Raw genomic sequence first — 25,526 nt, 5'->3', positions numbered from 1 at the left:
AAATGAGTAAACAGTCAACGTTTCGGGCCAAGACCCTTCTTTAGGACTGGAAAGGAAGGGGGAAGACACCGGAATAAAAAAAATTGTTTTCCTTTCTTGGTTCTGACAAAGGGTCTCCAACCTGGAACTGTTTCTATTTCTCGCAGATTCTACATGATCTGCTTAATCCTTACAGCATTTTCTGTTCTGCTTTGCCCCCATTAATTCTTATTTAGTAGTGCCCAGATTATATTAGAGAAACACCAGTCCAAACCAAACACGAGGAAATCTGCAGATGCTGGAAATTCAAGCAACACACACAAAAAATGCTGGTGAATGCAGCAGGCCAGGCAGCATCTCTAGGAAGAGGTACAGTCGACATTTCGGGGCGAGACCCTTCGTCAGGACTAAATGAAAGAAGAGAGCATCTCACTCTTGAACTTTCACTCAATACCATTTTGAATGCTCAGTTTCGAATGGCCTACTCCTGCACCTATTTTCTATGTTTCTATGTTTCTGTTATTCAGATCTACTGGCCATTGCAAACTGTTTATTGGGGACACACTTTCACATCTGGGTTGAATGGTTTTTAGCAAAGTTGAGGCAAACGCAGTGCAGAAAGGTGATTCTGGGTGGGCTGACATGAACAACCTCTTCCAGCATAGGACTCGAAACCCAGTGTGAAATTCCTTAGCCATGTGATGTTTGCTGTGACTAAGGTCCGCAAATTTAGCATTAATATTTTGCTTTGAATTTCAACCCACTATTTCTCAAGGTGCTGATTCTCGTCCATTAACCCAGGTCTCACTTGGTAATCATTAATCTTATACCATATTATGGCCTTTAGTAGCACATTCACTTAACTTCTTGGAAATGTTGATCAGTGCTGGTGTTTCCATGGTCACGGCATTTTTAACCACAGCCATTAAATTTTTAAAAAATAAACCGCCCCCACACAGAATGCAGGGAATTGTGCAAAGCATATCCATCTACTGAACATCTCTCGCTAGTGATATTTTCTGGGAGTGTGACATTTTTACAAACTGTTTCTTTTGCTGGTTGTGACTCTATCCACCATAAATCTCAGTCCACTTTAGTGTTTAGTCCAGCGGTTGTGGGAGGAACATGAACAAAGCAGAGAATGTAACATAGAAATGCAAGCTGAGGATGTGAGAATAGGCAGAGACTGTTTATAATATGAGGCTCTTGCAGTGGAGAGGGAGCAGATTGCATACCCTCTGTGTTGACATTGGGCCTCATTATAAGAAGGATGTAGAAACTTTTGAGAAGGTGCAGAGGAGATCTACCAGGATGCTGCATGGATTTAAGAACAGGTTGAGCGAGCCAGTGCTTTTCTATTTGGAGCTACGGAGGATAAAAGGCGACTCGATAGAGCTGTACATGGTGATAAGGGGCATATATCAAGTGGATCGCCAGACATTTTCCCAAGGTGGAATGGCTAGTACCAGGGGATATAATTTTGAGGTGATTAAGGAAAAGTATAGGAGGTGTGGTGGTAGAAGAGTTAGAGGCATTTAAAATCTCTTGGATGAATGAAAGATGGAGGGTTAAGTAGGAGGGAAGGGTTAGATTGATCTTAGAGCAGGTTAAAAGGTCAGCACAACATTGTGGACCAAAAGGCCTACACTGTACTGGAGTATTCTATGTACCCTGCCATAACTTAGTCGTCCTCTGGTCGTTTGCGTTGAGGGTTTGAGGGATGACTGTTATCTCTGCAGCCTCGCATAGCTGGCCCTCGCAATGAGTTGAACATGATATTACTATCAGATGAGGAGAAGATGAACGTCCTGAGGAGCCTGGCGCATGTTCAGAGGAAAGCTGAAGAGAAGCGAAGGAGAGACAAGGAGAGGCAAGCACTGCGGGTAAGTGGCTCCGAACTGGGACACAGATTAAATAAGCAATCACCAGAACACAGCAGCCAGACTCGTGGACCATTCCCAGCATTGCTCCCTCAGAAGTATCTGAGATGAAGAATTTGTCACCCTTGCACACTTCCAAGGTATAAAAGTTAGGGCAGAAATTCTCTGCCTCAGGACCCAGAGTATTTCACACAAAGAAGCAGAATAGAGGGTATGGGCTAATTATCAAGAGCTAGGCCCTGGAGCATGCCAGTTGGAAGGGTCACAGGGTGCTGTTTGTGTTAAATTATTTTTGTTGCCTTGCTCCTTATACTATGAGCTTTGCGCCTTCTCAAAGGGTCCTGGACTCCTTCCATCCCAGCTTTACAAACTACAGCTGGCTTTAAAACTAGGGCATAAACCAATATCTCAGGCAACTCCATCTGACCTCATGACCTATGATCTCCAGGGCTGAGGTTAGGGTCAGGCACATCCTGGCATTTCTTCAACTCAGCCAGCGAAGGGAATCAATATTCACACCTGATGCGCAGATCTGAAGCACAGAAAAAAATTGGCTATTCATTTAAATCATTCATGTGTATCCCTCCACTATCAGTGGAGTCAGTATGCTCTCCAGTACATGATTCCAGAAACAGAAGTGTGTAGCCCAGCTCCCCAGTGTTCAGATTACATTGCTACTCAAGGCCCTTTGCCTCCTGTTCTCCCTTGTTTGGCTGAGAACCCATGCTCATTGTTCAATGTTCTTGTTATTTTACGCCCTGTAAATTTAGCTATTCAATATCAATCTCTGACTCACTGCCCCCTAATCATTATCTCTCGCCTTCTCCCATCCAGGTACAGGAGGGTCTTTCCATTGCCCAAAGCAGAGCATCTGCTCTTGACAGACCACTCCCTCAGACCTGTGGACAAGTCGTTCACAATACCTATTTGCACGAGGTGAGATATCATGAACTACAAAGAGAAAACAGTTCACGGTACCCAGCAATTGTGCGACTGCACAGCCCCTCCAATACATCTGGAATGCAGAGAGAGGTGCCCATAGGCTGTTAGGTGGCACAGAGGAAAGGGCGTGAATGGGACAAGAACAGGTCAGGCAGGATCATCTTTGATGACAATATTTGGGTTTTGTTGCTTGAAATAAGGGTTCTGAAGAGGTGGGATTTTGTTTGAGATTAGGAGGAGTATTGTATTGTATATGTTTTCTACCCTCCCAAAAATCCTTGATTTCCTCAATGCCCAGAAGTCACTGATCAGTGTTCTTATACGGTCAATGACTAAACATGCACAATCCCTTGAAGCAGACAATTCAACTTTGTAAGTAAGTGGGGAAATTCATCATCCCAACGACTACATCAAAGCCCACCCATCCAATTCTCTTAATCACCCATTAAAGTCCATCCATTTTTATTTCCCAATTCTCTCGTTGCAGTCTCAACCTCATTCACTAACCTCATTGTTTTAGGTCACTTGTCCCACATCCCATATCAAGTTGATGCCTCCTTTTAAGGCTCTCGACACTTACCCAGTCAAGTCCTCTTTAAAGATATAAATTTCAATTAGTATCTCTCATTCTTATAAACTGCAGGGAACATACGCCCAACATTCAGTCTTACTAACTGGAAAACCCACTCATCTTGAGAAGGGATCCAACAATTCTTAATTCCTTCCTTTCTTGGATTAAAAAAAAACAAAACTATGCACTCTAATTGTGGATTTTCACCAGACTTGCCTCTCTTATTCACCAATCTCTGTACTAAAGACAAAAACACTGTTCTTGTCTACATGTTCATTGATTGCAACCTCATGTACATAGACACTCTAGACTCTTTGAATAATAACACACAAAACTCTTGCATTTCATTAAAGCACCCTGGTTTCCTATGATTCCTATAAATAGACATTTTTTTTGCATTTTCCTATATTATACTTCATCTGCCAACTGGCCCAATCCTTCAAGGGAGGGAGAGTTAGCCTTAATCTTCAACCATAGCAGTCCATGAGCTGAACACACTCCATTGTGCTGGTTGGAATGGACAATTCAGAGGGGAGAAGATGGGACAGAGGAGTTCTAATGCCCTTCCAACTAACCCGGGTGCAAGAGTGGATTACTCTAAGCACTGGGCCAATTTGGAGAGGTTGAGAACGGCTTCTTCAGCAGTGAAACCCAGCTCCAAAATGAATCGCTGGGCACCATGTTCTAAATCATCACGGCGATACCTGGGTCCTAATGCAAAGTACAATATGTTGCTTGGACAATCTAAACACCGGCCCAGATAGACTGGAAAGTGTTGGATGAGGTTGTTTGCTCGGGTGCGAGGGTGGATCACTCTAAGCGCCGAGCCGATTTGAACAGGTCAAGAATGGCTTCTCCAGCAGTGAAATCTAAGCCCAGAGCGATTCGTCACAGTTGGGCCCTGTTCCTAGTACAAGGTTCAGATAATTTCAACGCTGGCCCAGATATCTTGGGGTTCCTCTCTCTACAACCATAAGGCTGTGAGACTGCCTTGGCTGCTGTGCTTCATGTCTGCAGACTTTGCAGTGATTTCCCTGCTAGTATGATGGACTGAATACTGAGGCTTTGGGCCTACTCTGAGCTGCTCCAGGGATTTGGATTTAAGGACTCAATTTTGGTTCGGAATGCTCTTGTTGTCGCTCACTTCTGTTGTTTGCATGATTTGTTTTGATTTCTTCTCCTCTTTCTCTGTGGGCACTGGGGGTTGGCCTTATTTTTATTTAACAGTTAATCTGATTCCTTGCTTTGCAACTGCCTGTTACGCAAACAAATCTTGAGGCTGTATAATTTATACATTCTTTGATAATAAGTGCACATTGACTTTGATTATGAACTACATTAGACTGTGAATTTGTAAGTTTTCAACCATTATGAAAAGGGACAAGTTAGGATGGTGAGTGACAGATGGTAGTCTTTTGCGATATCTGTCCTTCCAGGTTGTAGAGGTCACAGTTTTTGGAGATATAGTCAAAAAAAAGTCCTTGACAAATAATTCTATTACATTGAAACATTGCAGCCACCTGCAAATGGAATGGATATGGTGAATCTTTAGGATGATAGTCAATCAAGCAGGCTCACCTTTACTGGAAGACATTGAACTTTCAAGAGATGCATTCATCCAAACAAGAGAAAATATTCCATCACACTTTTTTTTCTTGTAGAAGGCTTTGGACATCTTATAACTATAATGCACGTGTGACTGGTTGATCTTATTAGGCTTTTGGTCAAGGTGTTGGTGGTCAATGATTTGGCCATTGTATGGCTGATGGTTAGACACTCTCGCTGCAGGTGGCTATTCACTGCCTGGCAATTTTATGGCACTATTGTAACTTGTCACTTATGAATGTAGCCCAAGTTGGACTGTACACAGGCCTTATTGACTAAGGAATTGCAAATGGATCTGAACATTGCATGATTCACAAATATCCTCACCTTTGCAGGAAGCATAATATTGAGTAAGCAGCTAATGATAGTTTGGTCTTGGACACTTCCCTGGAGAACTCCACATGGATTTCTTGGGGATGAAAAGGCTTCCAAAAGCCAGAACCATTTTGTTTCATTTTTCCCTGACACCAGTTCCCTTCAGTCTTGCATGGGCTCACTGTTGCCATTTTCAGTCAAATGTTGCCTTGATATTAGTCCCACCTTACCTTGGAAAGTGCAGACCAGGAGTTGGAGGAACAAAGGAATCTCCCAGTACAGATACATGAGCCAGTAAAAATTGTAAAACAGGCTTTAAAGATTTAAAGAAAACAAGCATTAGAATTCACTTCTAAAGGGACAGAACAGAAAAATAGGGAAGTTACACTATAATTTATGGTAACTTGACTAAGCCATACTTGTACTATATAGTTCTGGGCTATGTATTATAAAATAATATAGAGACAATGGAGGAATACAAAAGGATTCACTTCAGGAAAGGATGAACAGACTGGATCTCATTCTCAAGAAGAGAAGGTAAAAGGAATGACCTGATAGAGATTTCTAAAATTATTAAAGTTTTGATGGAGTGAATACTGAGATAATATTTCACACAGGAAAGGGCAGAATTGGAGTCAATCAACACAAGACGAATTTGAAATAACTTCCTAACAGAGCAGTGAGAATGTGGAACTCTATCGCAGGGTGTCGCTGAAGCAATTGGAAAAGATACATTTAAGAGCAGGCAGAACATGTACACAAGGGAAAAGATAAGAAAGGGTGCGTTGATAGATTTAGATGGGGAAAGACTTGATGAGGCTTTGGTGGAGCCTTACTGCTGAAGTTTCCGTACAATATGTCCTCTAACTCTTTGTATGATGGGAACTCAGCCTTTTTATCTATCTTTATACCAAAGACGTAATAAGTTCTGAAGCAAATTGAGCAAAAGTGAGCAGGTTGTTGGTAGGTGTTGTTGATAGCACTGCCATTACTTTGGAGAAGATTTAGATTGATGACTGGATTGGATTTGCCTGTGATTTTGTAGAGATTTTGTGTTGGGCACGTGGCCAAGTGGTTAAGGCATTCGTCTAGTGATCTGAAGGTTGCTAGTTTGAGCCTCAGCTGTAGCAGCGTGTTTGTGTCCTTGAGCAAGGTACTTAACCACACATTGCTCTAGTGTCTGTGCGAGGAGTGGCGTCCCACACAGACTTCCAATCTGCACCTTGTAAGGCATGAAAATGCCTGACGCAGGCCTCTCATGGTCTAAGTCGACGTTCCCTCCCTCCCCTTGTAGAGAAAACATACCGGATTACTCGGGTGCTCTTGTGCGCTCTCCACTCCATTTTTCAAAGCTATGTTCCTTGATCTTGTTGTTAACATTAGAGTGAGGATCTTTTGATCCAATTAGGTTACATTGTGATGGAATAAAATTCTGCTGCTGATGGCCATAGTTCTCATGCACGGTAACTATGTCTGTTTGATTGTATCCTACTGAGCAGAGTGTTGCAATGGTGTGTATGGTATGAAAAGCCATAACATACTTGAGGACTGAGTGATGTTCATTCCTACCTTTCATATATGGACAATTATATCCGTAACATAATAATTTTCAAGTAAATATTTTTCCATATAGATTCTCTCACAATCTCCCTCTGCCCTATTCTGACAAATATGTCCTTCAGTACTTGGCAAAATTTGTAAATGTTGGTACTCCAAGTGATCCATGTAGGTTCTCCAAGTGATCCATGTTAATGGACATCGAAGTCATTTTTTACCTCATAATACTTCTTCCATGTGTTGTTCAACAACAAAGAGCACCAAGGCATCAGCTAAGGGAAAACATTATATATCCACAGAGATGTCCTCTGTCATGTTTGGCATTGTTCTCCTCAATGGGTCACAGACCCAAACGTGGAATATTTCTGGGTCACAAGCTGCCAACTGCATACCCCTGGGAGCACAAGATGTGTCCAAGAATCATGATAGAGGTTGAATGCCAGGCGTGACAAGTCTCTGGGACAATTCTCAGTTCTGGGACATTCTAAGCGTTAGGGAGCTAGAGCTTACCTGATTACCTGATGCCTTTGAGCATCTTAAAGCAGATGCTTAGGTCAATGCCAGCTGGTCCACTTTGTATCTTTGCTGCAAGTAAGTTGTTTGTTCAGTGTTTAATATGACAGTTAAACGTCAACCAAATCGGCTAGTATGTAAGTTTGACAGAATTTCTTCTCTGAAGAACACTTGTGAACTGAATGGGTCTTTATAATAATGTGGTAGATTTATCTTCATTATCACTAATACTGGCAATTTATTTCAGATTTACTTAATTTAAATTCCTAGCTACTTGGATGAAATGTGAGCATATTGCTGGACTGTTAGTCCAATCACCACCCCCCCTCTACAAAAGTAGCCCTAGAGTCAAAAAACTAGAGGGTTGGACTGACTGACTGGTGTCTCTAAACAGTCATACCTGGGTCTCTCAGTCTCCTAAATCCCTCACATTTCTCTGGATCAATTACCGTATCTGACAACCTCACTTCTCCAGCCCCCACACTCTCCCAGTCCCCTTCTATTCCCTCATTCCTGATTCACCTAATCCAGGACATCTCTTCACTCCTTGACTCCCTTTACCGCTCCCAGTAGATCTCATTCAACCCTTCAGTATGACTCCATGTTCTGGGAATTACAGTGTCTTTTTGTGTCCCATGTTAGGAATCTGAACATTGGAGGACTAGAGTCAGAGAAACATTGGAGCAACTTCGACAAGAACGTACCTTCATTCTAAGATCAAAAGGTGAACGGTAAGAAATCATCCATTTAATTGGAAAGTGAGGAACTGGAGTTGAGTGGACATGAAGGGTGAAGCAAAGGATGGAGTTGAAACAGCAGTGATGTTGAGGGACATTGAGGAGTGAGGAGGGACTGATGGAGGTATAGGGGATGGAGTCTGGGAATGAGAAAGGGTGGAAATTTACAATGGTGGTAGTGGGGGCAATAATGGGATAAATTAGTGAGGGGTTTAGAGTGAGTTTAATGACAGATGAGGTATAAAAGTAACAGTGGGAGTTGTGTTGATGGGTAAGAATGAGTGGCTTATTTAGAGATACACCACGGTACAGGCTCTTCTGGGCCAATGAGCCGCACCACCCAGCAACCCACCTATTCAACACCAGCCTAATCATGGGACAACTTACAGTAACTGATGAGCTTACCAACTGGTATATCTTTGGACTGTGGAATGAAACTGGAACACTAGCAGAAACACACATGCTTCATGTGCGGAGAACGTATCAACTCCGTACAGATGGTGCCAGAGTTGAACTCCGAACTCCAGAATGGCCCGAGCTGTAACCTGTTGTTTTGAGGGATGAGAAATGGTTATGTGGGGACTGAAGATTTGAGCTGATGTTGGGAGATCAGAGGTAGAGCTTCGGAGTTGAGGCTGAGGGAGGGGCTGTGAGATATATTTGAATGGTTGAGTGTGAGGGCTTAGGGATGAAAAGCATGATGTGTGAGGTTGGAGAGCATGAGCTGAGTTTTAAAGGGTTTGTAGCTGTTACTCTTTCACCTCTTCACAGAAACAGGGCCAGTTTTAAGGAACTCTTGGACCCTGTGGAAACCAAGGACCTTACTGATGGGAAGAATCGGAGTGAACATTCACAGGAGGTCGGACCCACAGAAATTCACATGACACATTTCCACAACCCACTGTGCTGAATGGTCTGTTTCAAGTAGGATTTAGTTGGGGTCTGTGGTCAAAAGATAGCAAGGATGTTTCAGCATCACCAGGACACTAGATGACCCCAAATACTCAACTACAGACTGAGGAATGGAGTCGCAGGCCAAGCCACTTTCCACTGATAAGGAAATGTGTGCAGGTAGCCAGTCAGCAGAGCTTTTGACCCGCTATCATCCAAAACACCCAGCTCATTTTCTGCCTCCTCCTCTCTTCATGTCCTTCAATTTCCCTGTGCCCACAACCCTATCAATGTCAGCCTTGAGTTTACTCACTGACTGTGCATGTGGAACTCTCCTTGTTTAGATGATTCCAAGGAATATTTGAATGGAAAAAAAATTTCATTATCTCATTCCTAAGTGGCCAGTCAGTTATTTGCAATCCCTAGTTCTGCACTTCACCCAAGCATTTAACCAGTTATCCTTTCATCCAGTAAAACTGTAATGGGTTTCACTGTAATATCTCTCACTTTTAATTCCAGGGGCTCAAATCATTTTTCAGAGGGTGCACTCTTTTCTTCCAGGAATCAATCAAGTAAAGTTTAACTTCACCCTGTGTGGATAAAGTCCACACACTGATTCTGACATCAGCCACGAGACTCAGTGACCCCCGCAGTGAAGTGTGATGTGCTCCTCATTCTACTCAGGATCAGGCTGTGCTTTATTTCTGTGGACAAGTTGATAAAACAGACTCCAGTTGTTTCTGATGCATTTGTTACCAAAACCTCCTTTGCTGAAACCACAAACACAGTTCTTGTTTACCTCATTTTCCAGATCGCTGCAGGAGGAGGGAGAAGGTAGCTGTGGCCAGGGTACACCAGATCAAGCCAGTGAAACTCAAACACCTTTGATCCTCTGCACACATAAAGCCCCCCTCATAGAGAACAGTATCCATGAACTGAATGGAATCACCCTCCTTCTTACAGCCTCTACTTTGGGCCCAACAAAAGAAAGTTGCTCATCTCATTATCCAATAATACTCACCAATCACAGATTTAACTTTGGGCCTTGAATGAAGTTTACTGTTGGGGATCTTCACTCAGAGGGTTGTGCAAGTATGGACGAAAGTGCAGCAGAAATGGTAAATGCAGGCTCAGTTGTAACATTTAAGAGAAGTTTGGAGAGGTAGATGGATCAAAGAGGCTATGATCTGGGTGCAGGTCGATAGGAGTAGGTAGAGTAACAGCCTGGCTTGAATTAGATTTGCTGAAGGACCTGCTTTTGTGGTGTACTGCTCATTGAACATCTTGGAACAATTACAGTACTGTGCAAAACACTTATATATGTATGCACTAGGGTGCCTAAAACCTTTGCACAGTACTGTAGTAATTTTATACATTGCACTGTACTGCTGCCGCAAAATAAAAACAAATTTCATGACATGAGTGATGATAAACCTGATTCTTACAAAGGACTCTATTGTAGAATGAGTGTGGGAAGGGGGCAGGGAGAGGGGAATCATGTTGGGAAAAGCAGAAGGAAGAGGAGAGGGAGCGGCAAGCACCAGAGAGACATTCCGTAATGATCAGTAAACCAATTGTTTTGAATCAAATGACCCCTTGCCTGGTATCTCAGAGCTGGGTGTTACTGCATCTGGGCCACCACCCCCCCACCCCCACCACTGGCATTCCCTCTCTGCCATCTGTCCCACACCCCTTCGGTGGTGCTCCACTCTCGCCATTCCCAACATCCTTTGCTCCTGCTAGATTTACAAACTCAATCTCTGCTCTGTGTTGACAGATATAGTACTGTGCAAGAGTTTTAGATGCCCTAGCCATATATATGTGCCTAAGACTTTTGCACAGTGCTATAACTATGGAGCATCCACTGTCTCTGTCATGCAACAAATTTATTAAAGAATGCTGCTTGCTCTATAACCCTCTTACGAAATGTGACTTGCTGAGAATGTGAATCAAGAACAAATCTCCACCTCTCATATTTGACTTTTGCTCAGAATGTGTTCATGCCCTTTGGGGGTAATGACTCCCTTTCAAAGCTGAAGAATGGGGTTTCAGCAGTAGCGAATACAACTCTCTAACAAAGATTGCAATTTCCTTGGGTCTGCCAAAGAAAGTGAACGCTTCCTCTAAAAATACCATTCTTTGGAGTGGAATTTATCTCCAGAGAATGCAATTCTCTGTTGGACAGTGTGACTCCTCAGAATACCCGTGTCTAAAAAGTGATTCTCAGAGAATGTAACTATGGAATATGACTATCAGAGGCTTCCTTTCCTTGACAATGCACATCTACCTCAGAGACGATAACAGTCTCTCAGAGGAATTAACTTTCCTTCACATAATGTGACTCCTATGTTCAGATCTTAGAGAGTTCAACTATCCCGCCAAGAATGCAACTCTTTTTCCGTGAATGGAGAGCTGACATTCTTTGTACGACCCCAAAATAAAAACCATGCCCCTGTAATTTTTTTTGATGTTTTATTAGACTGTTTATCTCAGGATCTGTGAAGATTCAAGGTAATTTGAATTATTGATTGACTCACACATCTCTTGGACCAATGGAACAGCCCAAAGTTCTTGTCTTATATCATAACAGTAACCTGGAGCCGAATTCCATCTGACGATATGCCCTGTAAGCCATCTTGATTTCAGAACTTGCACAGTCCATCAATTCATGACATCACTTGCTTCTGGTTCACTGAAGATCCCATTTCTTCGGTAGAAAGTAGTTTCCACCAAGGCTGATCGCCCAAAGCCTGGTTTCTTGTACTCAGCGTTATCCTCTGTTAGGAAAGAAGCACAGCAATTGATTGAACCACTCATCCCATTGCTGCAGGTGCTCACTCCTTCCTGATACAGGTTGCACAATAATATACACTTGGATGAGCACTGGCCTCAGGGTTGAGATACACAGCACAGGTCAGAGCATGGCTCACTCTCCAAGTCCTGTGGTTCCCAATACAACACCAGTTGGCACAAGTATAATCACTTCAGCTCCAGGGCATGAGTTTTGTTGCTCTGAGATTGAAAACAAAAATCTAGTTAAAGCTGCACAAAAGCACGCCCTTCCACCAACATGTCCTAGGCAACAAACAAGTGAATTTCTATACTAATCCATTTAGCAGACTTGGTCTGTAGCCTTTTATTCTTTGGTAATTCAAGTAGTCAAAGTATTTCTTAACATTGTGTGGGTGTCTGAATCCACTAATCCCTAGGGCTGTGTGTGTTCCTGATTCCAACCACCCTCCGGTTGAAAAGATTCCTTCACTAATCCCCTATACACCGCAAACCCTTTAACCTAAGTCTATACCCCCCTGAACGTTGTTATAGCTGGGGTAGTGGTGATAAGCACAACTATCTATTAAATGCTCCTAACAGTGCACGCCTCAGAAAGCTTGTGACAACCAAGTCCAGCTCCTGGCCTTCACACGTGACTTAGCCTGGCAAAACTGCTTCTACTAACAGAAGCGGCAAAGGCAGATGGGGTCCCAGACAACTGTGGCTAGCAGCTCATCTATTATTTCATTCTCCTTTACAGGTGTGGGCAGAAAATGATATTGAATAATCCTGAATCTTGAATATAGGAGAAGGAAAACTCTGATCTCAAACTTCCGCAGCCTTGCAGCTATACCCACTCGTGGGGAAGGCTTCAGGAGTAAACCCCACAGAAAATTCTGGAGCTGATGTCCCTAAGGCAGTCCTCGTTTGAGTTCTATGATAACAGGCAACTCCTGTGACACCGTTGGTATGGGTCACTGCTGTTCCAGCATGGAGAGGGAGAGCCTGATGCAGGGGCAACAGCTTGCTCTCCATATCGCACTGCACTGGCCTGTGTGTCATGTAGACAGCTGGGACACAACATCTAAAATCAACCCCAACCAACAAGAGGCCCCAATACCCTCTAGTTTCAGACACCCGCTATGGGAAAAAAATTTCCATTGTCTCTCCTATGTAACCCTCATAGTTTTGTATACCTTTATGAAGTACCCCCTCTCCCCCCAAAACCCTTCACCACCTTTGCTCCAAGGAAATCAAACCCAGAAGATCAAGCTTCTGCCCATAAATGAAGCACTCAATATCTTGATGAACCACCTCTGCACCCTCCAGCAGTCATGATTCTCCTATAGTGTGATAACCAAAACTATACACAAGGTACTCCAGATATGACCTAGCCAATGTTTTATAAAGTTACAAAATAACCTCCATGCTCATATTCTATGCCCCACCATCAGAGATTATTGAACTTGTAAACCAAGATTCTTGTGTTTCCTAATACTCCCAGGACCCTACATGATTTATTGTGCTTGTCCCACTCTTATTAGTCCTCGAAAGTACATAAACCAGACACTGCTCCATCTTACCAATATATCAGTATTGTCGTATTGCCCAAGGCTATCCTCCTCAGCAGCACCACTAAGTTTTGTCTTGCCTGCGTATTTACAAATTATTCATCCTGCAATCATATCTAAATCATTATTACATCTATAGATGTGTAGTGGAGAGTGTGCTGACTGGCTCCCTCTCAGCCTAGCATGGGAACACCAATGCCTCTGAACGGAAAATCCTACAAAGGGTAGTGGATTCGGCCCAGTACATCACGGGTAAGGCCCTCACAACCACTGCGCACATCTACTTGAAACAGTGTCATAGGAAAGCAGCATCCATCATCAAAGATCCTCACCACCCAGGCCATGCTCTTTTCTCACTGCTGTCATCAGGTAGAAGGTACAAGAGCCTCAGGACTTGCACTGCCAGGTTCAAGAGCTGTTACTAACCCTCAACCATCAGACTGTTGAACAAAAGGGGGTAACCACACTCACTTGTCCATCTGTTAAGATGTTTCCACAACCAATGATCTCACTTTAAGGACTGGATCTCATTATCACATATTCTCATTATTTATTTATATTTGCATTTGCACAGTTTGTCTTTTGCACTCTGGTTAATCCTGTTATAGTTACTATTCTATGGATATGCTGAGTTTAATGTCTACAATAAATGTCAAGGGTTCAAACACTGATCACAGGCTTCCAATCACAAAAATAACCTTCTAACCTGACTCTTATTGTTAAACCTATTTTATGAGAACGTGTCAAATGCTTTTCTGAACTTTATGTATAGCGTGCCAACTGCACTGCCGATATCAATTCATTTTATTAAGTCTTCAAATTGGTCAAACATGCTCTTCCATTAATAAAATCATGATGATTTTATTGCCTCCCGTAACAACTTGGAATACATTTCTTCAGGCCTTGGGCGCTTATGCACCTTTAAGCCCTCTAACTCACCTAATACCTTTGGAATGATAACACATTCCAGAATTTCACTCTCTGCCTTCTTGTGAATATGGATGGGGATTATTTATGACTTCAGCTACTTCATCTGATTTAAAAACAAAGATTAACACTCCAGTCCCTCACATACTGTACTTCTGAAATGCTTTTGGATTTTCTTAATCTTGCTTACCTTCTTTGCCTTCCTGAACACTTTCTACACTCCTGAAAGGCCTCCACTGTTTTTGATTCTTAATACCACCTATTTTCCTTTATCCAAGCCTCGATATCATTTGATATCAAGGTGTTACCTTTCACTCTATGGGAATGTATTAAAACATAGAATGTTACAGCACAGTACAGGCCCTTCAGACCATGATGTTTTACCGCCCTTTTAACCTTCTCTAAGTATTGGTGCTGAACTGTCACTATTTCACTTGTAAATCATTCCCATGTATTGGATGTAAATTTACTTGCAAGTAGTGCTTCCAGTCTATTTTTGTCAGGTCCCCTCTTATATTGAAGTGAGCCTCCCCCCTAATTCAAAATTTTAATTTCTGGCTCATCATTATAATTTTCTGTAATTATCTTCAATCTCACAGAGGGTCAATACTGAAAGGACTTTACGTGGTTCTTAGTCCATGCAGTACCTGCTTTAGAAGTATTTGATGGAAGTGCTCCAATGTTTGAGAGTAACCAAATTAAAAATAAAATTTTATTAGGAGTGTGGAATTAAACTATAATGAAGGCAGACAGACCATATTCAACTCAAAATAGATGAAACTTTGTTCCTATCTCAAATGAAGAGAATAGCAATGCTCCAAAAAAGAATGTTGTGTACCTGGATTGGAATGAAGTCCAGGCCCGTGGTGCTTTGGACAATGCTAGATTGATGGCTTCACAGAGAAGTTCATCTGCTGTCTGTGATAAATCTTGTTACCAGTGGGATCAGCAGCCCTTCTGGTGTTTTAACACTGCCATTAACTTCTCCCTGTGTAAAAGATCTTGACCCCCATCTCCTCTCAAGCAGTTCTGACCAATGAGTATCAATTTGGAAACCTATTCCTGTCCTTCATCTAATCCTGTAAGGAAACAAATTACCTTTGCCCAGCAAAATAGATCTCATCTCTGCTAATTAGCCTGGCCAACAGACTCTCACCTATTTTCCAGCCATAGTTCCAGGAAGTAGTGAGAGGGTACTCATATTTCTCACTGGGCCCTTTCTTCTTTCGGGCTTTAAGGTATTGGTATCTGCCTTTATCCTCCTTTGAGAACCCGTCATACAGCAGGGCCCGAACCTCAGGGGTGACTGGCCTCATATCGCTCATGGACACAGTTGGAGCTTGTTCCTTAGCTCTTAACTTCTTCTGTTTTACCTCCTTGGATGGGCCCCCCTCTTTTCCCTGCACTGCTGCATCCTGTATCTGGAAGCCTCCATGCGGCAGTGTGGGTACCTTCTTGCGTTCAGTCACTCTTGCTGGTGGCTTGCTGAGGTCTCCTTTGAAATGTCTCAACCAACAAAATCTCAGCAGATCTTCTTTTGTCATACTTTCCTTCCAGAAGTTTTGCAGCTGGGTGTCCATGTTGAGTTTTCGCTCCATTCTCATGGATTTTCAGTAAGTCTTATTCACAAGTTTTGTAAAATGTAGACAAAAATATGAAGAGAACAAGAAAAGGGTATCAAAACCCCAGGCTCCCTGCATTCTGGTGAGGTGTCCATACTGGTATCTAAGCAATTAATGTTATGCTAATAACTGTAATGAACAACAGGAAATGACATGGACAATGACACAGGTATAGGAGAGAGTAAATTTTAAAAGGCAGGCTGAGGTTTAAACTTGTTTGGTAGAATGATGTTCCAGTATGTCTGATGTAAAAAAATTGAACAAACAAAATTAAAGAATTGTGGCCATATGGAATTCACTCCCTCAAAGAGTAGATGATTTATGGCTACATTGAATGAAAAGCTTGATAAACCACCAAGAGATTTTTTAAAAAACAGTGAAAGGATACATTGATGAGCTTGGTTAATGGGTGGGAAGAGCTTCCAGTTAAGATTGCACCACCAAACATGTGCGACAGCTTCTAGTAGTCAAAAAGGTAAGGAATCTAATTTTTTTTAAATTCACTAAAACTACCTTTTCTGGGGTAAATTGTGTTATATTATTGCCACAAACAGTGAAGTGGTGAGCAATGGTGAGGCGAGATGGTGTGTTACAGAATCATTGCAAATGCAGTTCTGATGCCCATACGGCTGGCCCAGGAGCGAGGTTGTTCACACTGAGAGCCAAAAGAAGTCGGGGTGCAGGCAGAGAAGATTCAGAGCTCGTTCCACTTGTTCAGGTGCGAGGTCAGATTGCTCTGGGCACCGAGCTGATTTGAAAAGCTTGAGTGGCTTTAGGCTGGGTGATGAAATCTGGGCCCGGAGTCCTTCGCTGCAGCTGCGTCCTAGGGCGAGGTAAATTTCGCTGTTTAGACAATTTAAACACTGAGCCAGATGGGAGGCAAGAGCCAATTTAGCTCGCTCTCCATGATCTTCATTCCTCACTCCAAGTCACCAAAGCCTTTCGCTGTTCCATTGTTGAGTCAATTTAAACGCTGGCCCAGAAAGTCTGAAAAGACAGGGTGCCAAGATTTGAAGTGAGAGCCAATTTCATTCATTCTCTGTGATGGTCATCACCATGGTGCTGAGGCCAAGCAGACTGCCCCGGCTGTTGTGCTCCGTGCTGCTGACATGATGAACTGTGATAAGCGAGGCTTTGGACCTACTCCAGGGTTCGGATCTGAGGACTCTGTTTTGGTTCGGAATATTGTTGTTCAAATATTGTTGTTCACTTCAATTGTTTGCTTGATTTGTTAAAATATTTTTTCTTCCTCTTGCGCATCAAGTGTTGCTCTTTTATTTTTATTCTTTTCTTCTTTAATTGGGTTCTTTGGGGTTTCTTGCTTTGTGGCTACCCATGAGCAAGCAAATCTCAAGGTTGTATAATTTACACACGCTTTGATAATAAAACTTGAATCTTGAGTTTAGAGTTGAAATGGTTCAATTTCACATCAGAGAATGTATGCAGTAAATAACCTGAAATTCTTACTCCTCAGAGACATCCACGAAACAAGAACCCCAAAGAATGAATGATAGTAATATCAGAACTCCAAAGCCTCCCTCCCCTTCCCACGCACAAGCATCGACCCTCCCCCTCCCCTCACTTGCACCAGAAGCACCGACCCCCAACCACCCCACCATGCAAGCAATAGCAAAAGCCCCCAGACACCTTGACCGACTATATCAAAATCTACAGTACATATCTCAGCACTTCGGTATCTCATACAGGCTCTCTGTCTCTCGCCAGCGAGGGAGAGAGATTGCTCCTGCAACAATGAGAGTGGGAGACCAGCAGCTCACTGTTCCCTTTTTACAATCCCCCCTCCCACTTTCAAATCTCTTACTAGCTCTTCTTTCAGTTAGTCCTGACGAAGGGTCTTGGCCCGAAACATCGACTGTACCTCTTCCTAGAGATGCTGCCTGGTCTGCTGCATTCACCAGCAACTTTGATATGTGTAGCTTACAATCTTCTGTGTCGCTTCTCCAAGACCCCCGACCTGGGGACCGACAGGCTCCCCCACTTCATCAAGAGAGAGAGAGACAGAAAGGGATTGCTCGAGTACAGGGGCCTTCTTCCATCAGCTGCACACACCGTCTGCTGTCCCGATGTTTCACGCCCCCATGAGTTGAGTATAAACAGTCAAATATAAATCTGTTGGGTAGAAATTGCCTGCTTTGCTATAGATTCCATTGCCTAGAAATTCATTCTCATTTGAGTAATGGAGTAGCAGCTAGGTATTCAGTTCCATTTTCAACTAGTGGCTGCTTTTCCCACAGGAAATAAATCTATCCCTGCCAGAAACACAGTTCAAGAGTTGATGCAGACAAGTAAGTTCCTGTGGCTTTCCTTTTGTGTTAAGGAAATAACACTTTTGGGAAGATGATGGAATTATTCTGGGGGTCTGGAAGGTGGTGCTTATCCTGAGGCTTCAGTATGAAGAAGGGAATGAATGAGGATCTGGTGCTGAGTGGAGATTGCCCTGGGTTTGGTGGTAGATAAATGCAAGAGCTTTCCAAAGCATCCTATCCTGAAAGTCAGGTAATGAAGGGATGAAGGGTGGCCTGCCCTGGTGCAGATTTGCTTTCAATAAGAAAGGCATGGAGGGAATGTTTCTACTTGTAGTGTTAACTAAATCAAACTCCATAAATTCCAGTAAGGAATTCATGAGAACCATCTTTACCCAAAGTTATAATATGGAACAACCTTCCACAAGCAACACTGATGAATAGTATTAATACATTCAATTGCCACATTTATGTACCTCCTGTACCTAATAAAGTAGCTACTGAATGTATGTTTGTGATCTTCTGCTGCTGTAGCCTATCCACTTCAAGGTTCAACATGTTGTGCATTCAGAGATACTCTTCTGCACACCACTGTTGTAACACATGGTTATTTGAGTTACTGTCACCTTCCTGTCAGCTTGAATCTGCCTTGACCATTCTCCTCTGACCTCTCTCATTAGAAGTCATTTTCACCCACAGACTGCCACTCACTGGATTTTTTGTTTTTTTTTGCACTATTCTCTGTAATCTCCAGAGACCGTTGTGTGTGAAAATCGGAGATACCCAAACCACCCCATCTGGCACCAACAATTATTCCAGACACAGTCACTAGATCACATTTCTTCCCCATTTTGATGTTTGGTTTGAACGATAACTGAAACTCTTGACCATGTCCCGCATGGGAGGTTAGTTAGGAAAATTCAGTCGCTAGGTATACATGGAGAGGTGGTAAATTGGATTAGACATTGGCTCGATGGAAGAAGCCAGAGAGTGGTGGTAGAGAATTGCTTCTCCGAGTGGAGGCCTGTGACTAGTGGTGTGCCACAGGGATCAGTGCTGGGTCCATTGTTATTTGTCATCTATATCAATGATCTGGATGGTAATGTGGTAAATTGGATCAGCAAATTTGCTGATGATACAAAGATTGGAGGTGTAGCAGACAGTGAGGAAGGTTTTCAGAGCCTGCAGAGGGACTTAGACCAGCTGGAAAAATGGGCTGAAAAATAGCAGATGGAGTTTAATACAGACAAGTGTGAGGTATTGCACGTTGGAAGGACAAACCAAGTTAGAACATACAGGGTTAATGGTAAGGCACTGAGGAGTGCAGTGGAACAGAGGGATCTGGGAATACAGATACAAAATTCCCTAAAAGTGGTGTCACAGGTAGATAGGGTGGTAAAGAGAGATTTCGGTACGTTGGCCTTTATTAATCAAGGTATTGAGTATAAGAGCTGGAATGTTATGATGAGGTTGTATAAGGCATCGGTGAGGCCGAATCTGGAGTATTGTGTTCAGTTTTGGTCACCAAATTACAGGAAGGATATTAATAAGGTTGAAAGAGTGCACAGAAGGTTTACAAGGATGTTGCTGGAACTTGAGAAACTCAGTTACAGAGAAAGGTTGAATAGGTTAGGACTTTATTCCCTGGAGCGTAGAAGAATGAGGGGAGATTTGATAGAGGTATATAAAATTATGATGGGTATAGATAGAGTGAATGCAAGCAGGCTTTTTCCACTGAGGCAAGGGGAGAAAAAAACCAGAGGACATGGGTTAAGGATGAGGAGGGAAAAGTTTAAAGGCAACATTAGGGGGGGCTTCTTCACGCAGAGAGTGGTGAGAGTATGGAATGAGCTGCCAGACGAGGTGGTAAATGCAGGTTCTTTTTTAACATTTAGGAATAAATTGGACAGATACATGGATGGGAGGTGTATGGAGGGATATGGTCCGTGTGCAGGTCAGTGGGACTGGGCAGAAAATGGTTCGGCACAGCCAAGAAGGGCCAAAGGGCCTGTTTCTGTGCTGGTTTCTATGGTTCTATGTATGTTTGTTTTTATGCATTGAGTTGCTGACTGGCTGATTAGATCTTTGCATTAACAATTTGCGTGAAGTTAATAAAGTGGCCACTGAGTGTATGTTTACAGAGAAGCAAGATAAATTAAGGATAGAAAAAAGAAGATAATTAGAGTAGGAGTGAGTTCTGAGGCCCCAATCGATTCTACATCAAATCATTTGGACATTGTAGCGGGCGACAGAGTAGTGGGAGAGAGAGTAGGAAGGCTTTGGCTCAAGAGGCTTCGGTGAGCAGAGGCTGAAGGATGAGCTTCACTCCAAGTGAGGTAAGGCCAGGTAAGTTCCTTTAATTAATTTAATTACCTTAGGAGTAGGTAATGGAGGCAGCAGTCAGGGCAGTTGAATGCTCCGTTTGCAGTATGTAGGAAGTCAGGGCAAGCACAATCATCCCTGACGACTACACCCGTAAAAGCTGCATCCAGCTGCAGCTCCTGACAAGCTGAGTTAGGGAACAGGAGCTGGAGCTGGATAAACTTCGGATCATTCGTGAGGCAGTGGCAGAAATAGAGAAGAGTTACAGAGAGATAGTCACCCCTAAGAGTCAGGAGACAGGTAGCTGGGTGACTGTCAGGAGGGGGAAGGGGAATAGACAGAATGAGCAGAGCACCCCTGTGGCCGTTCCCACCAATAATAAGTACATGGTTTTGGATACTGTTGATGGGGATGACCTACCAGAGACAAGTTGCAGTGGTTGCGTCTCTGGTCGGTCTCTGAGACGGGACCCTCAGCTCAGAAGGGAAGGAGGGAAAAGAGGAGAGCAGTAGTGATACGGGATTCAATAGCTAGGAGGACAGATAACAGGTTCTATGGAAGAGATCAGGAATTCCGGATGGTCTGTTGCCTCCCTGGTGCCAAGGTCCGCGATATCTCGGATCGAGTTCTCAGTATTCTCAAGAGGGAGAGTGAGCAGCCGGATGTGGTGGTCCATGTAGGGACCAATGACGTGGGTAGGAAGAGTGAGGAGGTCTGAAAGATGAGTTTAGGGAGTTAGGCGCCAAGTTAAAGGACAGGACCTCCATGATAGCAATCTCAGGATTGCTACCAGTGCCAAGTGCAGGCCGGTTTAGAAATAGTAAGATAGCACAAATCAACACGTAGCCGAAGGCATGGTGCAGGAGGGAGGGCTTCAGATTTATAGATAATTGGGCAGTTTTCCAGGGAAGGTGGGGCCTGTTCCGGCAGGATGGCTTACATCGGAACTGGACTTGCAGGTAGGTTTGCTAGAGAGGCTCCAGTGGATTTAAACTAGATACAAGGGGGGAGGGGAACCAGAGTGTAGGAACAGATGTAGGGGAGAAGGAAGTAAAAGGAAATAGTAAAGTTGTTTGCACCGTTAGTGATAAACAGAGAGTAAGAGGTGGGAAGTATCTTAAATGCATTTATTTTAATGCCAGGAGCATTATAAGAAAGATGGATGAGCTTAAAGCATGGATTGATACCTGGAAGTATGATGTGGTAGCTATTAGTGAAACATGGTTGCAGGAGGGGTGTGATTGGCAACTAAATATTCCTGGATTTTGTTGCTTCAGGTGTGACAGAATCGGAAGGACAGGAGGGAGAGGTGTTGCATTGCTTGTCAGAGAAAATATTACAGCGGTGCTCTGACAGGATAGATTAGAGGGCTCGTCTAGGGAGGCTATTTGGGTGGAATTGAGGAATGGGAAAGGTGTAATATCACTTATAGGGGTGTATTATAGACCACCTAATGGGGAGCGATAATTGGAGGAGCAAATTTGTAAGGAGATAGCAGGTATTTGTAGTAAGCACAAGGTTGTCATTGTGGGAGATTTTAATTTTCCACACATCGACTGGGAAGCCCATACTGTAAAAGGGCTGGATGGTTTGGAGTTTGTAAAATGTGTACAGGATAGTTTTTTGCAGCAATACATAGAGGTACCAACTAAAGAAGGGGCAGTGTTGGATCTCCTGTTAGGGAATGAGAGAGGTCAGGTGACAGAGGTGTGTGTTGGGGAGCACTTCGGGTCCAGTGATCACAATGCCATTAGTTTCAATATAATTATGGAGAAGGATAGGTCTGGGCCCAGGGTTAAGATTTTTGATTGGAGAAAGGCTAACTTTGAGGAGATGCGAAAGGATTCAGGAGGAGTGGATTGGGACAATTTGTTTCATGGGAAGGATGTAATAGAGAAATGGAGGTCACTTAAAGGTGAAATTTTGAGGGTACAGAATCTTTATGTTCCTGTTAGGTTGAAAGGAAAGATTAAAAGTTTGAGCGTGCCATGGTTTTCAAGGGATATTGGAAACTTGGTTGGGAAATAGATTAGATTAGATTATGAGGACATGCATGCATTAAGAAATGATACAATATTCCTCCGCTGTGATATCACAAAAACACAGGACAGACGAAGACAGAAAAACTAACAAAAACCACATAATTATAACATATAGTTACAACAGTGCAACAATACCATAACTTGATGAAGAACAGGCCATGGCACAGTAAAAAAGTTCAAAGTCTCTCAAATGTCCCACATCTCACGCAGACGGGAGAAGGAAGAAAACTCTCCCTGCCATGCCCGACCACAGTCCGACTCTGAGTCGTCCGAAAACTTCGAGCCTCCGATCAGCCCTCCAACACCAAGTACCGAGCACCATCTCTATCCGAACGATTCGGCCTCAGCTTCGGTCGCCAGCAGCAGGCAAAGCCGGGGATTTTGAGGCCTTCCCTCCGGAAGATTCTCAATCCTGCAGTAACAGCAGTAGCAAACCGGCGTTTCAGAAATTTCTCCAGATGTTCCTCTGTGCTTTCACATCTGTCTCCATCAAATCAGAATTGTCCACAGCCCCTTTTTAACAGAAACTATATCATTTCACCAGAGAGCTGCGTGCGCTGCGTCGCGCTGCCATCTGCTCCTCCTGCCTTATTGTAGAGATATCTACAATAAATGTAGGCAGCATGGAGTAAATGAGGTGCTCGAGGAATATAAAGAATGTAAAAAGAATCTTAAGAAACAAATTAGAAAGGCTAAAAGAAGATATGAGATTGCTTTGGCAAGTAAGGTGAAAATAAATCCAAAGCGTTTCTACAATTATATTAATAGCAAAAGGATAGTGAGGGATAAAATTAGTCCTTTAGAGAATCAGAGTGGACAGCTATGTGTGGAACCAAAAGAGATGCAGGAGATTTTGAACAATTTCTTTTCTTCGGTATTCACTAAGGAAAAGGATATTGAATTGTGTAAGGTGAGGGAAACAGATAGGGAAGTTATGGAAACTATGATGATTAAAGAAGAGGAAGTACTGGCGCTTTTAAGGAATATAAAAGTAGATAAGTCTCTGGGTCCTGACAGGATATTCCCTAGGACCTTGAGGGAAGTTAGTGTAGAAATAGCAGGGGCTCTGACAGAAATATTTCAAATGTCATTAGAAACGGGGATGGTGCCAAATGATTGGCGTATTGCTCATGTTGTTCCATTGTTTTAAAAGGGTTCTCAGAGTAAACCTAGCAATTATCGGCCTGTGAGTTTGACATCAGTGGTGGATAAATTGATGGAAAATATTCTTAGAGATGGTATATACAATTATCTGGATAGACAGGGTCTGATTAGGAACAGTCAACATGGATTTGTGCGTGGAAGGTCATGTATGACAAATCTTATTGAATTTTTTGAAGAGGTTACTAGGAAAGTTGACGAGGGTAAAGCGGTGGATGTTGTCTATATAGACTTCAGTAAGGCCTTTGACAAGGTTCCACACGGAAGGTTCGTTAGGAAGGTTCAATCATTAGGTATCAATATTGAAGTAGTAAAATGGATTCAGCAGCAGCTGGATGGGAGATGCCAGACAGTAGTGGTGGATAACTATTTGTCAGATTGGAGGCCGGTGACTAGTGGTGTGCCTCGGATCTGTACTGGGTCCAAGGTTGTTTGTCATATACATTAATGATCTGGATGATGGGGTGGTGGATCAGTAAGTATGCAGATGATACCAAGATAGATGGCCTTGTGGATAACGAAGTAAGTTTTCAAAGCTTGCAGAGAGATTTAGGCCAGTTAGAAGAGTGGGCGGAAAGATGGCAGATGGAGTTTAATGCTGAAAAATGTGAGGTGCTACATTTTGGTAGGACTAATCAAAATAGGACAGACATGGTAAATGGTAGGGCTTTGAAGAATGCTGTAGAACAGAGGGATCTAGGAATAATGGTGCATAGTTCCCTGAAGGTGGAATCTCATGTGGACAGGGTGGTGAAGAAAGCACAAAATAATCTGCAGATGCTGGGGTCAAAGCGACACTCACAACTCGCTGGAGGAACTCAGCAGGTCAGGCAGCATCCGTGGAAAAGATCGGTCGATGTTTCGGTCCTGACGAAGGGGTCTGGCCCGAAACGTCAACCGATCTTTTCCACGGATGCTGCCCGACCTGCTGAGTCCTTCCAGCGTGATGTGGGTGGTGAAGAAAGCTTTTGGTATGCTGGCCTTTATAAATCAGAGCATTGAGTATAGGAGTTGGGATATAATGTTAAAATTGTACAAGGCACTGGTAAGGCCAAATTTGAAGTATTGTGCACAGTTCTGGTCACTGAATTATAGGAAAGTTGTCAACAAAATAGAGAGAGTACAGAGAAGATTTACTAGAATGTTACCTGGGTTTCAGCTCCTAAGTTACAGAGAAAGGTTGAACAAGTTGGGTCTTTAATCTTTGGAGCATAGAAGGTTGAGGGGGGACTTGATAGAAGTATTTAAAATTATGAGGGGGATAAATAGAGTTGACATGGATAGGCTTTTTCCATTGAGAGTAGGGGAGATTCAAACAAGAGGACATGAGTTGAGAGTCAGGGGGCAAAAGTTTTGGGGTAACATGAAGGGGAACTTCTTTACTCAGAGAGTGGTAGCTGTGTGGAACGAGCTTCCAGCAGAAGTGGTAGAGGCAGGTTCAATATTGTCATTTAAAGTAAAATTGGATAGCTATATGGACAGGAAAGGAATGGAGGGTTATGGGCTGAGTGCAGATCGGCAGGACTAGGTGAGAGTATGTGTTCAGCGCGGACTAGAAGGGCTGAGATGGCCTGTTTCCGTGCAGTAATTGTTATACGGTTATGTGGTTATATTTCTCTCTCAAACATTTCAAAATTCATTTGGCCTTTCTATGTGATGATATGACAATAAAAAAGATAGTGGTAATTTTTACCAAGGATGCAAATTTACAAACAATTACAGAATGCTGACAGTGCCTGTAGTTTTAAGAATAAGTAGTTTTAAGACTCATTAATCTAGAACAGATGTGGACAAAATGCATGGGCATAATAGAAGCTAGTGAACCCGAACACATTAGTTTAATAAATTATAGCTT

General features: G+C 43.0%; 2 protein-coding genes across 2 annotated transcripts; one reads left to right on the top strand and one right to left on the bottom strand.

Moving 5' to 3' along the window:
- The first annotated feature begins 1,776 nt into the window (after positions 1-1,776).
- On the top strand, positions 1,777-9,497 carry LOC134359215 (uncharacterized). Its single transcript, XM_063072171.1, has 4 exons — positions 1,777-1,862; positions 2,694-2,795; positions 8,005-8,093; positions 8,871-9,497. The coding sequence occupies exons 1-4, from the start codon at positions 1,779-1,781 to the stop codon at positions 9,007-9,009; spliced, it is 414 nt and encodes a 137-aa protein (XP_062928241.1). The 5' UTR covers positions 1,777-1,778; the 3' UTR covers positions 9,010-9,497.
- A 1,968-nt stretch (positions 9,498-11,465) lies between these two features.
- Positions 11,466-17,280, bottom strand: LOC134359244 (protein SPMIP1-like). Its single transcript, XM_063072206.1, has 3 exons — positions 15,359-17,280; positions 14,569-14,576; positions 11,466-11,878 (listed from the first exon to the last, which is right to left on the bottom strand). The coding sequence occupies exons 1-3, from the start codon at positions 15,862-15,864 to the stop codon at positions 11,652-11,654; spliced, it is 741 nt and encodes a 246-aa protein (XP_062928276.1). The 5' UTR covers positions 15,865-17,280; the 3' UTR covers positions 11,466-11,651.
- Between the last annotated feature and the right edge of the window lie 8,246 nt (positions 17,281-25,526).

This window comes from Mobula hypostoma, chromosome 20 (genome assembly GCF_963921235.1).
Source record: "Mobula hypostoma chromosome 20, sMobHyp1.1, whole genome shotgun sequence".
In the NCBI taxonomy this organism is placed as follows: domain Eukaryota; kingdom Metazoa; phylum Chordata; class Chondrichthyes; order Myliobatiformes; family Myliobatidae; genus Mobula; species Mobula hypostoma.
Note: the sequence above shows the minus strand (reverse complement) of the source record. Positions and strands in the feature narration are given on the sequence as shown.

Bases quoted from the DNA above. Each gene is read 5' to 3' on its own strand.
- LOC134359215 (XM_063072171.1), top strand. From the start codon at position 1,779: ATGAACGTCCTGAGGAGCCTGGCGCATGTTCAGAGGAAAGCTGAAGAG. The intron at 1,863-2,693 runs GTAAGTGGCTCC...TCTCCCATCCAG, and splicing joins AGGAGAGGCAAGCACTGCGG to GTACAGGAGGGTCTTTCCAT. The intron at 2,796-8,004 runs GTGAGATATCAT...GTCCCATGTTAG, and splicing joins ACAATACCTATTTGCACGAG to GAATCTGAACATTGGAGGAC.
- LOC134359244 (XM_063072206.1), bottom strand. From the start codon at position 15,864: ATGAGAATGGAGCGAAAACTCAACATGGACACCCAGCTGCAAAACTTC.